This window comes from Manis pentadactyla, chromosome 1, assembly GCF_030020395.1.
Source record: "Manis pentadactyla isolate mManPen7 chromosome 1, mManPen7.hap1, whole genome shotgun sequence".
Classification (NCBI taxonomy): domain Eukaryota; kingdom Metazoa; phylum Chordata; class Mammalia; order Pholidota; family Manidae; genus Manis; species Manis pentadactyla.
In genome coordinates this window covers 222,964,001-222,979,906 of record NC_080019.1, presented here as the reverse complement: position 1 = coordinate 222,979,906, position 15,906 = coordinate 222,964,001, and the positions used below count along the sequence as shown (strand labels likewise).

The following is a 15,906-nucleotide window of genomic DNA, read 5'->3' as shown; positions in this document are numbered from 1 at the left end:
CTTTTCATGTGCTTACTGGTTACTTATCCTCTTTGGAGAAGTGTTTTTTCAGATCCTTTGCTCATTGTTTAATTGGGCTGTCTTCTTGTTATTGAGTCATAGGAGTTCTTTGTATACTCTAAATACAAGTTCCTTACTTAGGGATATGATTTGCAAAATTTTTTTCCCATACTGTGTGTTGTCTTTTCACTTTCTTAATGATGTCCTTTGAAGCATAAGTTTTCAATTCTGATATGTCCAATTTATCTTTTTATCCCACATTGCTTACGGTTTTGTGCCATATCTAAGAAAGCATTGCCTAATCTGAGATAATGAAGATTTATACCTATTTTTTCTTCCAAGGGTTTTATAGTTTTAACTCTTACATTTAGGCCTTTGATCCATTTTTGTTAATTTGTTTTTATCTGGTGTGATGTTCCCTCCACTCTCACACAAAGTAAGACCTCCAGTGCTTAAATTCTACCTGAAAACTAGCCTACACTGAAATTTGAAAGCAATTTATACTTAATTTAAAAAACTTTTTGTGTACTACCTGGGTTAGATTTTTTTTGTGATTATGTTCTGATATTAAAACCTTGTTGCCTGCAGTTATTTTTGAGTATACACACTAAACAACAACAAACCGTGTGAGAGTTACAGTTTTTCTCACGTTGTGAAAATCCTGTGACTGTGACAGCCCTTGCCTCTCTTCGCATGTTGGCTTTGATTAAGTTTAAATATATTTTCATAGATTCTATCTTAGGTTTACATTTTCTAGTATATTGCTGAAAGAACTTGGCCACTTAGTTCGTTTCACAGAGGGCCGTCTTGCCTGGAAGCTTGTTTGCCGTGTTGAAGGACAGGCTTGCTTTAACTTACAAACTTTCTATCTCTTAGACTTACCAAGCATATGTAAGTTGATATAATTAAATAGGACAAATAAGAGCTGTTAGATTACTCATGTTAATGATGTACCTCTTCACTTACACAAAACATTATATTCTAATATTTTAACATATATAACTGACATGTAAAAAATATTGGAGCCTTTTAAATGTAATAGTCTGTGTGAACTCTTAGGCATAAGAGATAGTGTAGGCACATTTTAGTTAGAAAACAAGTATGTGTAAGACTGGACGTGTACAATTCTAGGAGATTCTTACCTTTATTGTCTCAGGGTTTCCATGGTCACTGAGGTGGTAACCTCAAATTCAGAGGGCTTTTTATAGTTGCTGTGATGCCTGGAGAACTAAGAGGAGAATTGATCAGCAGGGCCATAGATTGACTTCACAGCTGAAACATCTGGATGTCGACTTTTAACGTACGTTACAGTGTAGTAGTTTATTCTTATTTTAGTGTTTATTACTGTTTAGTATGTTTAAAAGATTGTCACATTTATGAAGTTTTTGGAAATTTTGTTTCTGGTGCTGCAGTTATCTTTGAACTTTTTTTATTATTAAGGTATCACTGATATACACTCTTATGAAGGTTTCACATGAAAAACATTGTGATTACTACATTCACCCATATTATCAAGTACCCCCCATACCCCATTGCAGTCACTGTGCATCAGTGTAGTAAGATGCCACAGAGTCACTGCTTGTCTTCTCTGTGCTACGCTGTCTTCCCCGTGAGCCCTCCACCACATCATGCGTGCCAATCATAATACTCCACAATCCCCTTCTCCCTCCCTTCCCACCTGCCCTCCCCCATCCCTCCCCTTTGGTAACCGCTAGTCCCTTCTTGGAGTCTTTGAGTCTGCTGCTGTTTTGTTTTTTGAACTTTCTTAAAAAAACTTTTTCGAAAGCCATTCAATGTCAGTTTTCTTAATAAATTTTGAGATATATGTGACCACTTTTCTGTCCTAACTTGCTTCGCTTCAGTTTTACAGAGCATAAACTTTTGGTTTCAGGTTCATACAAATGTGGTCTCAAAAAGAGAAATAGGTAAATTTAAGAGGAACAAATTTTTATAGGTAAAATAAAAGGGAGTAGGAAACAACATTTATAGCTGTCAGTGGGCAGAGAGGCATAGAGATTTAGGGAAAGTAAGAAATAATTTCGTGCAGTCATTGTTCTGTAACACTTTTGCTGTGATGTAAGATTGATATGTTGCAGACAGATTGCTTAGAAACAGTAATGTATTTTGTTGGTATCAAATGTGCCCATAATTACTTTGTTGTAGCAACTATAAATATATGGGAGAAACTTAGACGCAGAAGAGCACCGCTGCGTTGGCCACAGCACCTCGTATGCTGCTTCACCTGCTGCTGCAAGCGCCTTGATGGAAACTTAACAGTGAATCAGTAGAACTATAATTACAACCTTCTACCTCATGTTTGCAGTTTGAAATACAGTAAAATTGATCAAGTAAGATTTAATATATAACAACAGAAGGAAGAGTCCCGTTTGTGCCATTTTTTTATTAGGAAGTTTGCTGTACCAAGTATCTATAAATCCCTACCTCAGTTATTCCACAGCTCAGCTTTCATCAGGCACAGGAGAAGCCCGGTGAGAAGTAGAATCTGTAATTAGGTCAGAAGGATTGGGGCAGATTTATTTTCATACAACAGGTAGATTACAATGGTAGTCACTTTTGTTTTAAGGTTTTAGGATTTGATTTTCCCTGTGTCTTATCCTACTTTGGCCTTAGTTGCCATTGTTTTCAGAAATGAAGAAATATTGTGCAGCCATTGTGAATTTAATGTGTGCATGGGTGACATGTGCCGATGTCCTCATGCATGTAGATGCTGGTAGATTATCCTTTCAGTCCCATTCTAATGTGGAATTGAGAAAGCAGGGAAATAAATTGTATCATGTTTTATAAACACTCTTCTGACAGCCTCTCACAGAGATTCACATATGGCTCAACAGGACCTACTTTAGAATCAAATTGCCTAGGCGGCTGGTTATAGGTGGGGATTTTGCAGATGGCACCAGGGGCCCTGCATAGTTCTGGTACTCACTGCTGTGCAAGCACCACTCACTGAGGATTACTAAAATTTTTAATTTATACCCCAGTAGTAAATATTTTTAAATTGGCTCAGCAGTCCCATACATTAAGAAATTTTATTAAGTGCAGACAACGAAGAGTGCCACACGCTGATCCAAAGGCCCATTCCCTTTGTCTTTTTCAGAATCATGTATTTCTAGACCTACTCAAAATCCTAGATTGATAGACTGGTTCGTTTTGAGGGTGGCAGCCTACTCAGACACATAAATTTGGATTTTGAAGTTAAAGTGAGGGTTGCCCTAGCTCGGACGTCTTCTCCAAGGCCTGTGCTGTTGAGGAGACTTGGAAGCAAAGGCACCTGTGCTATGGCTTAGCGACTCGAGCAGCCAGCCGTGTCAGTGGGCCTGCTTTGTCCTGTGCTCCCTTGGGCCGGGGGTGTGTGTGTGTGTTCATTGCACGTCAGCATATGGGTTAAGCCTGTCATTTTTGTTCAGCTTCCTAACTAAATTGAATCCCTGGAGGGGTTGATGCATTGATGCTCTCAGGAGTGTGTGTTGTTTATAAAGCACCAACACATGTAACTTACTATGTTTTCCTTGGTGGGCTCTTAAGCTATTCCTAATTATACTATTAATATGTTCTAAAATGTATTTCTAGTGTTTTTTTCATGGTGTTTACTGGCTTTTTCTAAGGGGCACTACTGAGCAAAGGTAATAGAAAAAAATGGAAAACTTTTGATATTTGTTTTATCTTTTGAAGTAATCCCGGTAGATTTTGGAATACCCATAAACTAATATGGGGTAACTTTCATTTGCAGTGGTGACAGTAATTCGCCAAGCTCTTGTGCAGTAGTTCAATTGAGCATGAGAATAAGACAGCTGCCCCTAAAGTGAAGTATAGCTACTCACTGAGAAGGAAGCTCACAGAAATGCCCCAGATGGCAAGTGCCTTTGTGTATAAAATGGAATGGAGGTGGAAATATTCAGATACGCCTAGGAAATTTGCTGTACAATTAGAAGCTGAAACTGACCTGTCAGATACTTAACCACACTCAAACAAGCATTTTCTCTTTGATGTATTTAAGCTCCCGCATCGTGGAGCTGTACCAAGGAGGCCTGTCACCCTGTTCTCCTGTTTATTTTTCATGTGCTTGGGAGCCGCCTTTCACTTCAGAGCATGAAGTACATAAGGCAGACAAACTTTTTGATTGCTTCTTAGGAACCCTAAACTGTAAGAATTACACAAAAATTTATCTCAAGAATATAAAAAGTAACCTTAATATGTTCTAGGCATTGAGGATAAATGACAAGATAAGGGACTGTCTTTAAGAGGCTGGCAGTCTTGAAGCAGAGACAGACATATACATGTGTGAGTACACTAAAGGGTTACAGGTATTTTAAGAAAAATAAGTACCCACAGTGAGAGCTTGAAGAGAAGCAGTGGTCAGTTTTGTCTGGATTGGAGTGGGTAGATGGGCGTTGACTCAGGAAGGCCTGGTTAAATAGCTTATCCTTGAGTTGCATTTTAGAGCACGATTGATTGTTAGTTGGGTGGGTGCAAAGAGGGATACTGAATTTATGGGAAGTCCTCATTAAACACTCCCAGGTTCCAAATGGAGCACATGTGTCCAGGCCATCATGAAATGAGGTGTGTGTGGGGATGTCTGAGCAAGAGAGCACCATTGATTGGTATTTTAAGAAAGTTCTGTGGCTGCTGCATGGAAGTGGACATAATTTGTGAATGGAGGGGAGGAGACTATTAGAGAAGTTCCCAGGTTGGGAGGTGACCAGAGCATCAGTAAGGCAGGGGCAGGGGCATGCGGATGGTGGAGGTGAGTTTGAGAGGTAAGACATAGAATCAGCATTAAGAAGGCAGATCTTTTAAAAGCCCTTCCAGAAACATTCCCTCAGTGCATATTTTATCATGGATGCCGTTGTTAGTATGTTGCGTCTGTGTGTCCACATGCTTAAACTCTCCAGTGGCGAAGGCTGAGCTGAGTTCATTCAGTATACCATGACTTTCCTGCTGTTGCGGCCATCTGATCTGAACGAATATGCGAAAAAGGGGAGAAGAGGAAGGAGAGGGGCTCAGGTGAGGGAGGGAGGGGAGAGGGGGCGGGGCCCTGGTGAGGGTCCAGGCTAGATGATGACCCTGCTTATAGGTGCTCATTGAAAGCACGTGCATGAACATGCTGAGAGCTGTTTCAGGGAGGCTCTTAGAAAGGAACAGTCTACCCCAACATCCCTCTAGTTTCTTAAGGACGTCCTTCCCTAACACAGCTCAGATTGTTTTCTGTTCTATGGACTAGTATGCAGCATGAGCTCAGGTGATATTGATTCATGATCTAGAACAGTGACTCATTGGTTATCTTAGTGGACAAAAGGGAAGGGGAAGCTCTGTTGGCTTTTTATTTAAGAACATTATTGGTTTCTGGAACACAAATTTCAGCTTTATAGAAACAGTGAATACTATGTTCATATTGGGTGATGAAGTTGAAAAAATCATTTCAAGCCACGAGAGTGTTATTGGGTCCGTCACTACACGGCATTGTAAGTGGAAAAACTGAATACTTCTCTGCGAGGACCAAACTACTGAAGACAGGATTAGTCACTTTGTCAGTGACAAACCTTTACTTTTTAAGATATTATTTTGTTAAGATTAGGAATTTTGGTGGCATAATGAATTAAATGCCACTGTCAAAAAATTGCTCTGATTATAATTGATTTGTGATTTGAGTGCCTTTATCTAGTATGGTGACTGGTCCTAAGAAACACAGAGTAAGAAATTTTGATCCATGTCACTGAGGAGTATATAATAAGTTGGGACATATATTTAATAACTATAGACTATTTTGAGGGCCTTTGTAAGGAGACAGTATACGGATCACAAGAAGTCAAGGTATGCAGATGAGGGCTGGACATTTTACTTCTTTCACAGCCTTTTGCTGTGTGTCTGTGGTCCATTTACTTAACCTTACTGAGCTGCTGTTTTCATCAGAAATAGAATTAATGCTACCCCACTTACAGATCTTATAGGCATTAAGTGACACTTGATCAAGTGCTTAGCCTAACATTTGATACACAGGGCACCTCAAGATACTGTGGCTTCAGTTTTGGACTACCCCAGTGAGGCACATAATTGCCAGAGAGCACAAATCACAATAAAGGGAGGGAAATTAATTTTCTGGTTTCCCAGTGCATATGAAAGTTATGTTTACACTATATGGTAGGCTATTAAATGTGCAATAGCATTATGTCTAAAAAAACGTTTACATAACCTTAATTTAAAAATACTTTTGTTGCTGTCATCTGTCCTTTTGGCGAGTTGTGATCTTTTTGCTGCTGGAGGGCCTTGCCTTGATGTTGATGACTGCTGGCTGATGGGGCCAGGGCCGGGGGCGTTGCTGAAGGTTGGGGTGGCTGTAGAATTTCTTAAAATAAGGCAACAATGAAGTTTGCCGCATGATGGACTCTTCTTTTCACAAAATAACAGCCCCCCTAAAGATGTCCTCATCCCTGGAACCTGTGACTATGCTACCCGGCATGGCAAATGGACTTTGCAGTTATGATTAAGTTAGGGACCTTGAGCTGGGAACATTTGCTTGGATTATCCAGGTGGGCCCGGTCTGATTACATATGCCCTTGTAAGAGGGAAGCGGCAGTTTTTTTAAGAGAGAGGTTTTAAGATGTTGTACTGCTGGCTTGAAGGTGAACGAAAGGGATCGCAGACCTAGGAATGGATGTGGCCTCTAGAAACAAATGGACGCTCCGTTAGAGCCCCCGGAAAGGCTGCCAGCTGGCTGACTCTCTGATTTTAGCTCAGGGAGACCTATTATGGATTTCTGACCTCTGGAATTATAAGAGCAAATTTCTGTTCTTTAAAGGCACTAAATATGCAGTAATTTGGTATAGCAACAATAGGAAACTATATTATATACCATCTCCATTTTCAGGTTTATATCCGTAGAAATCTACAAATCTATATCCATGGGGATTTTGTCACCTCCTGTGAAATCATGGCTGATTTCTGTAACGGAAAGGCACAAAAGTGAGAAATCTATTCAAGACTTAACTCTTGTGTAAAACACTGTGTACAACTTTAGAAAAAAATAATTTTTTTGTTGAGAAGACCATTAATTTTCTGGATTATCAAGGGCAGTAGTTTTGTCAGGCAAGGGAAGACTTAATTCCTACAAAAATGAAAATTTCTTTTCTTCTAATGCCTTTTGAGAATTTATATTAATAGGAAGAGTATTATAATTAAGGGAGGTGTGATGAACTTATGTTCCCATATCATTGGGTAAAATTTAAACCCTAAGGAGGATGAATTAGAAATTCAGAAACTGCCTTGAAGGTTATTTTATTGACAGCTGTGATTCCGTTTGTAACCAGAAGATGGCAGAAATGGCATACAAATTAACTTTTCAGTTCCAATTTCAAATGGTGGTGTAAAAAGATGTTAGATATTCTTAATTGGGAAACCTGCTTTCCAGAAAGAATTTTGGGAATTACAAAAACAATGTAGAATAGAATGCAAGTAAACTATGCATTTCAAAGATCTTAGGTTTCCTTTCTTCTTACTAATTTGCCACATTAAGTTTACTCTGCAAAATGCAAAGTGGCTTTTGCTTTGAATGTGATTAAACTTTGGCCGTATTCATGTTGTTTAGGTTTCTTTGAAACTCATATAGATTTGCCTCTCTAACCATGATTGATTAGCTGATACTAAACCTTGAAACTAAGTTCATTAGAGGCATGTAAATGTGATATACTTATGATGAAAAATAATTCTGGAGATAATAAAAAGAAGTGCATTCCACCCTTGCTTCCTAAGCCAAGTAGCTCCCTGACCTTCAGTAACTTCTGTCTCTGATTATATATAAAGTGCAGACAACTGGCTTTTAATGTCAGAGGAATGTTTACAGGTTGCTGATAACAAGTTTCCTAGGGAAAAGTAGAAGTCAGCTAAGTTTTTGTGAACTATTTGAAATAGTTGGGAAAAGTGTATAATGTTAATACAAGGCACTTGGGTGATGCCCAGTGACTTTAAAGAGCATTTCTAGAGTGAGAGAATGGAAGTGAGCCTGTAAAATGCTGGCAGACGATGTGTGGACGTGGGAGACTTGACTGTGTCATTCAAAGGACCGCACATTTCCCCAGCCTCTCTCCTCTCTCCCTGTCCCTGTCCCTGTCTTCCCTGACTTTACCTAAAGGGAGGTTGACGCTCACTATAACTTTTTCCCCCTTCACACACTTAGTCTTATAATTTGTAGTTTTGCGTCTTGGTGTTTAATAAATGCTAAAAGGATGTGTTCAGCTGTCTATTGCAAAAATAAATAAAAAACATACCAGTAAAGTTTCTACATCAAAGAAAGATAAGTCTTGGTAGTAACTTCATTATCATAATACATTCTTACTCTAAAATTCATATTTTTGTTATGTTTAATTTTAATGAGGTCAGTAATGCATTTAAATGTTGATAAAAGACTGGGCCATGTGTTTTCTTTATGGGAAGCTTTACTTTTGATAGAACGTTAACATAAAGTCTTCTTGGGTTTAAATGAAAATGCCACCATCCCTGTGTCATGGAGTCATTCTGACCCTAGATTTATGAGGAAAGAATGCTCTAAAGGCTGGATTTACCAAGAGACCCACAGATGACATTACCTTTATTTTCTTTCACAGAATCACAATACTGTAATGTGTTTTTGTTCTTGTGCAGTGAAATACTCTGTTGTAGCTTAAATTCAAATCTAAAAAAGATCAGAGTTAATAGAAAACCAAATGGAAGGCGCCGAGTTACTGGCGGAAATAGACAGCGGCATTCCATTGTGGCCTCTCTCTTATGCCAAAATTGCCATGCCGCGGAAGTCAGGAAGGCGTGTGGGGTGCTTTGTACCCCTTCTGTTAGTAGATTGTTTTTCATCTGAGAACCTTTCCAAAGGTTTTCTTCTGCTTCTGTATTTTTAAGAAGTAACATGATGTAAGAACATGGAGGGTTGTGAAGCATGAAGTTCCATAAATATTTATGCCAAGTTACAAAAGTAGACAATTCCCATTTCCTTGACATATTGGGGTCATATTTCAGTCTTGACCTCTTGAATTGAAAAATACAAGGAGTTAGCATACCCTTTTCTTTCTTTTCTCTTTCCTTTTTTATTTATGTATTTTCATTTCTTTAATGAGTTTTAGATGATGCTGGGAGCTGTCCTGTTAGGTTCATGTAAGTGTCAATGGACTTTGTTTTCTATCCTGGTTTGTAAGTATGGATTTAAAAGTTTACCCATTTATCAAAAGTAACATAGTTAATGTCCAATTTTAGGCCTTAGTGGTAAGCTGTTTAGTCTGTTTTTGTGTGTTTCACACATTTATTAAAAATAAATGTCGAGGCTTGCAAAGCATATTTTAAATTAGCCCTTCATTTTATTTTCTCCCTCACTAAACTGTTTGGTCTATAACAAATTTATTTTTGCCCTTTGAAATTATGTTAAAGTTATGAAGAAATACATACTTATTGTAGAAAATATAGAAAATGTAGGTAGGCAGAAAAGGGGCAGCATCACCTGAGATATCCTCTACTTTGTCTAGGTTTTATATAACTATGCATGTAAATAGCCCGTTTGGTCCAAGGGGAAAAAAACATGTATTTAAAAAAATTCTGAAGTATTAGTAGTCATCTGTAGAAATGATTGATTTTGGTGTTTCCTCTCCTCTTGGGTAGTTTTTGATATACTTTCTACATAACATAATGCAAAAAAATATACAAGGTACAGTTTTATTTGTCACTTACATCCAAATAAAACTGGGGAAAAAATATAGTAGATAGATGTTTCCCCCCAGTTGATTTAGTAAGGTTGATGAGTATTTTCTTCTTGTTTTTATGGTGTTTATGACTTAGGTGAAGAGAAAATAATATATCTTAAAAACCGTATGGTAGAAGTTAAAAATGCCAGGTAGGATGGTTTATTTTGAGAAATTGGTGTAAGGAGGAAATCATTTATTCGGAGAATAAAGAGGAAATATTTTGAGATAAAGATTAGGGAAAATTAAGAATTACAGAAATCAAGACTTAAAGATTACCATAAAGATCTCTGGACCAAGTCAAATAGGAAATTGAAGGCCCAGGAAGGGGACCGAGTGCTTGAGAGCCTCTTATGGCTGTGGCCACAGCCAGGCCTTCCTCTGGAGACCACTGGCCAGACCACTGGGCATCCCTCCTGCAGCTGGGCCCTGAAGGAGAGGTCCAGTCTAGACGCAGGGCTGGCACCCTCAGCTGAGGCCACGGGGTGTCACTGCAGTGCACACATGTGTGAGGGCTCCTGACTGCTTTTTTCATAACCTTTGGGGTCTTCCTATGTTATCACATTTCTTTCCTAGATTGGCAACTTCTGCGTTGCTGTGACCACTTGCCCACATCCTATGTACAGATGTTTACCACGGTGAATAAAACAAGGTAAAGAAGTGTTCCTTGGCCCTATGGCCACCTTTAACTATGAGCCCACTTGTCCTAACTTCTCAGCCACCGTCCTGTAGTAGCCCACCTTTGCATGTCTGTCTCTGAATTACTTACTCATTCACTATAATGTGTCTCCTGTCACAACCACTTCATTGAAAGAAAGCTGGTGAAGTCCGTTTAACCCTCATCTGTGTGTTGTTTGAGACTCTTGACTCATTGCTCTGCAAATCTCCATTTGAAACTTCTGGCCCCACTGAATATAAAATAAGGGTCTTGGTTTCTTGCAATTGAAATTGATCTTGGCTAATGTTTGGAGAAAAGGTTCTTTGTTTGGAAGGTTGGCAGACAGTTAAGTAGCCTTCCCTTCTCCCTTCAGAATGCTGGTTTGGTTTGGGAGGCAGTGTCCCTAACTCTTTGCTAGATCTGTATATTCTCAGGCTTCCCAGCAAGGGGTGGCTGTGCCACACAATTCTGGCCAGCATGTACAAATGGACACCTGTTGGGGGACATCAGAGAGAAGGAGGAGGCCTGTTCTTTTAGCCTTGACCCCAGTCGTGTGACAAGGTGTTGCTGGAGGATGTAAGGGCCATGCCATTCGTGAGGCATTGGGCCTGCGGATGCCAAGCCAGTATGCCATGGGGCACAGGGCAGAGGATGGGAAGAGCCTGGGTTCTTGCTCCCTGACATTCTGTGCTAAACGCCTAACTGCCCATCACCACAATCCTTGTTAGATGACGTAATTAACTGTCATTCATTGCCTAAGCCACTGGCTGGTGTTCTGTTACTTGTATCCAAAAGGTACTTCTGTTGTAAACTCAGAACACCATTTGATGGTTTTTGGAGTACCTGGAAGATTGGGGAATGCGGCGTGGGAAGGGAGGCCAGGGCGAGAACCGTAGTGGGGCCTGCAGCTCAGGAACAGCGTGGCTGGGGCGCGCCGCCCGGAGACTGCCCTCTGGACCGCCTCAGGCGATGGATGTCCCGCTGCCACAGTCGCGGCACAACAGCACCTCCAGTATGAATAGGATGCATGACTCTGGTGTGATTTTACATTTTCTAGTTGCCACGTTAAAAACAATGAAGAAAACCAGCTGGATAAATTTTAGTAACATTTTTATTAAGCCAAACATATCACAGTATTAATATTTCAACATGTAGTAAATATAAAAAAGAATTGCTAATGGAATATTTTGTATATTTTTTGTACTAAGCTTTAAATATCTGTATTTTATACTACAGCACACCTCAGCCGGGCTAGCCCCTTTGCAAGGGCTGTGTCAGCTCAGGTGTCGAGTGGCCTGTGTGTTGGCCGCCATAGCTCAAGAATCCGACTCCAGGGCAGGAATCTGATGAGCCCAGCCTAACTCATGGGACTGTGTCTCCCTGCCCGGGCCAGGGAGGGGAGTGACGGACACCTGAACTGGGAAGTCTCTTGGATGTGAAGAGTTGAAAACTGGGCAGCCAGAGAAGACAGTGCTCACCACAGTGGCATTTCCCTCCTGGTCCTTCCCTTGTGTGTCTCACCAGTTCTTCCCTCCGTGTCTGCCCTTTAAAAAGGGTGATCCTCAGGGTTCCACCGTTGGTCTTTTGGCCTTCCCTTCATGCTCCTTCTTTGATCTAGTCTCTCTCTGGTTTCAGCCATTAATGTAGACTGATGACGTCGTATCTATTTCTAACCCTGTTATATTCTAGCGTGGTAGAATATATGCCTTTCCTGGATAGACACAGCCCCTCACGTGTCCCACTGACTTCTCACCATTACCCAGTCTCAGCTTATCTTCCCTCTACAACTGCTGTTCCTCCTCTGACCCTGGACCTTATTTAATACAGCCGCTGTGTTGTAGGGGCGTCTAACTTTCTCCCCACATCCTCACTTCTAACCTCTCACCGGTCCCCGGGCCCTGTTCATTTGCTCTTGACTTTTCCGCCAGTGTGGCCCTCCTGCTCTGAGCCACATTAATTCCCCACGTCTCCCAGAGAACTGGGGCAGTGGCCTCATAACATGTCTGCTGCCTGTGCTTTGTGTCCCCCTTCACTTCTTCCCTTCCTCTCCTCCACACCCCCCGCCCCCCAGCTCTTCCCCGCCCTGCGGCCAGAGTGCCCTCTAACGCACACAGTGCTGTTTCTCTGCCTCAGCTTTTCCAGTTGCTCCTGTTGTCTGTGGGACAAAGGCCAAGCTCCTTACTGTGCCATAGAGGGCCTCCTTGTCTGTCTGTCCATTCTGTCCTCCCTTCACTTCTGACCTTAAACTTGATGTTTTGGTCACATGGAATCGGGTGGATAGGAACTGTGGAGTGCTCTCTTGATAATGGGCTGGCCCTGTTACCCTGGAACACACTGCTTGTGGATTCTTGTGGTTTTCTGGGTGCCCTCTCCCCATCATGCCCTTTGCACCTTTCTTGCCAGTGAAGTCTCACTCATTTGGAAGGCTCAGTGAAGGCATAATCTCTGGCAGTGTTCCCTGAGTTTGGAGGCTGGACTAAAATACCCCACCTCTCTATTTACCATTCTCTGTGTCTCTTTATTTTTCTGCATATGATCTGAAATGATCTGTATGTAGCTGGGGGTTCTTTGAGGCCAGTGTAGTAGCTTATCCTTCTCTTATCATGCAACTTGTTGATGCACCTCTTGCTCAGTATGTTTTTGTTGAACTGAATTAGTTAAGTTTAAAGCACCGAGTGTGGAAGGATGTTGGCCAAATTGCAGACATCTTGCAAACAAAAAGCATTCAAGTATGTGATGAGTGAGGAAGGAGAAACCAGATTATTTTGTTTTCTAAGTCTGGTCAGTTTTGGAAGACAAATAATTTCAAGTAGTGAACCCTTTGTTATCTTAACCATACCTGTTGTACTGCGTCAACATAAAGCATTGTCACTCATGAGTTACCCCTTAGAGGTGATGTGCCACTGTGAATGTGACGGATCACACCCCATACCTCTTCGTCCCTTATGTTCTGGGGCACTGAGGTCTATATCTTTCTCTGCCTGCTCTGCTCTTGCCAAGGCTAATACCGAAGAAGAATTTACCAGTGTTTATACCTAAAGTAGAGGTTGGCAAGCTATTGCCTCTTTTTATAAAGTGAATTTTATTGGAACACAGCTACAACATTAATTTACACATTATGTATGGCTGTTCTGTGCTCCCACAGCATAGTTGAATGCTTGTGACAGACCATGTGGCTTGCAAAGTCTGAAATGTTTACTGTAATAAGTTTGCCAGCCCATACCTGAGAGCCCCTTAGTGTTATAAAGACAAAGCCTAAGGAATCTATATTGGGTGGTAATCTCCGATTAGGAATTAGAAACATACAGATTGAAAAGGACAAATCTCTTTGAGTTTGTGTACCCTGTTTAGCAGATTTCTTTCTGCTCTGCATTTTACTACAATCATTTTTCTACATGTGTCATTGAAGACAGATTGTCCATATTTCTTACTTTGCCTCAAATATATGTACATTTATTACGTATTTAATAACATGTATGTGGGTGTGGGCGTGTAGATATATATATATCTACACACACACACACACACACACACACACACACACATATGTTTTTTAAGTTTGAAAGTTCTAAAATTACTCCAACCATTTGGAAAGCATTGAACAAGTCAGGTGTGTGATATGTAAGTTACAGAAAGAGTTTGTATTTTTGGCAGATTGCTTAGTTGGTAGAGACTTAAGTATGGCATTTCCATGAAAGCAGCTCAAAATATTAATTCATCTGTCTCCCTCCCTGTAGTCCTTTCCCCATCCTTGCCTCTGTCCTTTGGTGGACACAATTCCCTGTGGTTTAACCAATTCATTATTGTTCTTATTTCTGAAAATACGTAGGCTGTGAGGGCAGAGTCCTGGATGTACATTTGCCATGGCATGTACCTCCCCCTGCCATGTCACCACGGGCAGTGTTAAAGTTCTTTGTTGACTGGTCAGGTGCGCAGGTGGACCAGTCAGGATTGATGTCAACTTGAATGCTGGAGCAGGGCCCGCCCAGGAGTGCCCTGCTGGTGGGGGAATCTGGGGTGCTGGGGTTGGGAGCTGATTGAGGCTGGGGTCGGGCGTGAGGTGAGAGGATAGGGTTCACCAGCTGATGATCAGTATTGCTTCCGTCAGTGTGTACATTACTTCAGTAAAGCAAAGGCCCTTTTGATTCATTCTTCCATCGGATGTTTATGTACTCTCCCATGTGAAGACTAGATGGTGTTCTAGGTGTTAGGGATTCAAAAATGAGTAAGTGCATTTCTTGCCAGACAGATGTGCTTGGAACAGCATGGTAGGAGGTGGGAGGCTGATACAGCACCAGGGCGGAAAGGTTCTGGGCAGACAAAATAACATGTTCATTAAGGGTCTGTTTTTTAGGCCAAAAAAAACACCTTTTGACGTCTTGCACTGAACCTATACCATTATGTTTTTTTAACAGTATTTTTTGCTTAATAAAAAACTGACTTTTCATAGCAGTTACTTTTCTAAGATCTAAATAAATTTATATATTTTAGGTTGCCTGCCTGATTCGAGTTCCTTCTGAAGTGGTTAAGCAGAGGGCACAGGTATCTTCTGCTTCGAGAACATTTCAGATTTTCTCTAACATCTTATATCAAGAGGTGAGATGTGTTTTTAAGCTCTCACTCTTTTTTTTGTTACTGAGAAAGAATTTATAGTAACTAATGTGAACACTGAGCCTATCATCCCAGGAGCCTCAGAAGAGACCTTAAAGCTAAATTTTATGTTATGTCCGGTTATCGCAGCTTTTTATGGTGATGTTATCTTTGCCTTACCTTTACTTGTTTTCAAATTTCAATTTTAATCTTAATTTCAGTTTTAAACTTCTAAGTACAAATTGGATGCCACTACTGTATACATTTTCTATATTAAAATCATTCTATAGTTCTTTCGGAATCAGACATGGACTAAATAATAAGTATATAAAGTGAGTAAAAATATTAAATTAAAACATTGTAATTCTTTTTTACTTGCGGGTCCAGTTGTTCTTGTGGCCATGTCACTGGGGACCAGTGAGCTGCTTTTCTTTATATTCTTTACAGAAGCCTTTTTTTTTGGTGGAAATCAATGCCATGGAAATTTCAGTGACTCTAGGTTTTAGAAAAGTTATTCTCAGTGGTTCCTCTTGGCACCTCAGTGAGTAGACAATGAGTAGTCAGATGAATGAGATAATTCCAGTGGAGAGCCCTGGTTGAAACCTGTGTATGGTTAAGTAGATAAGCGAAGGCTTTTCCAGAGCTTTTATCACTTTTAAGAAATCATTAATGAATTTCTGATATCTTCTGATTGAAACTATGAAGTGTATAATTCTGTTTCTGCATGAAAGGATAATTGGCATTCCATGCAATTGCTTTCGTTTGGAAATATGTTTATTTAAAGCATCTCAAGTATTATTTTTCAGGAGGAGAAACGTTGAAAGCACCTAAAGATAAATTCATATATAGTTAGTCTCAGTAGATGCTCCCCTTTGAAAGGGAGCTGACCTGAGCTTTATGAACTTTAGGCCAGTTAAGAACGTTTTA

The 15,906-nt window shown here is 40.4% G+C and overlaps 1 protein-coding gene across 2 annotated transcripts in view; it reads left to right on the top strand.

Annotated features, from left to right (window-relative positions):
- SLC25A26 (solute carrier family 25 member 26) overlaps positions 1-15,906 on the top strand; it is a 143,914-nt gene that overhangs the window by 22,940 nt on the left and 105,068 nt on the right. Inside the window, exon 4 of one of the 2 annotated variants that reach the window (XM_036878424.2) lies at positions 14,881-14,985. The exons of the other annotated variant lie outside the window; for it this stretch is intronic. Coding sequence (XP_036734319.2) covers positions 14,881-14,985 — 105 coding nt within the window. The remainder of the gene's footprint in view (positions 1-14,880; positions 14,986-15,906) is intronic. 2 annotated transcript variants of the gene reach the window in all.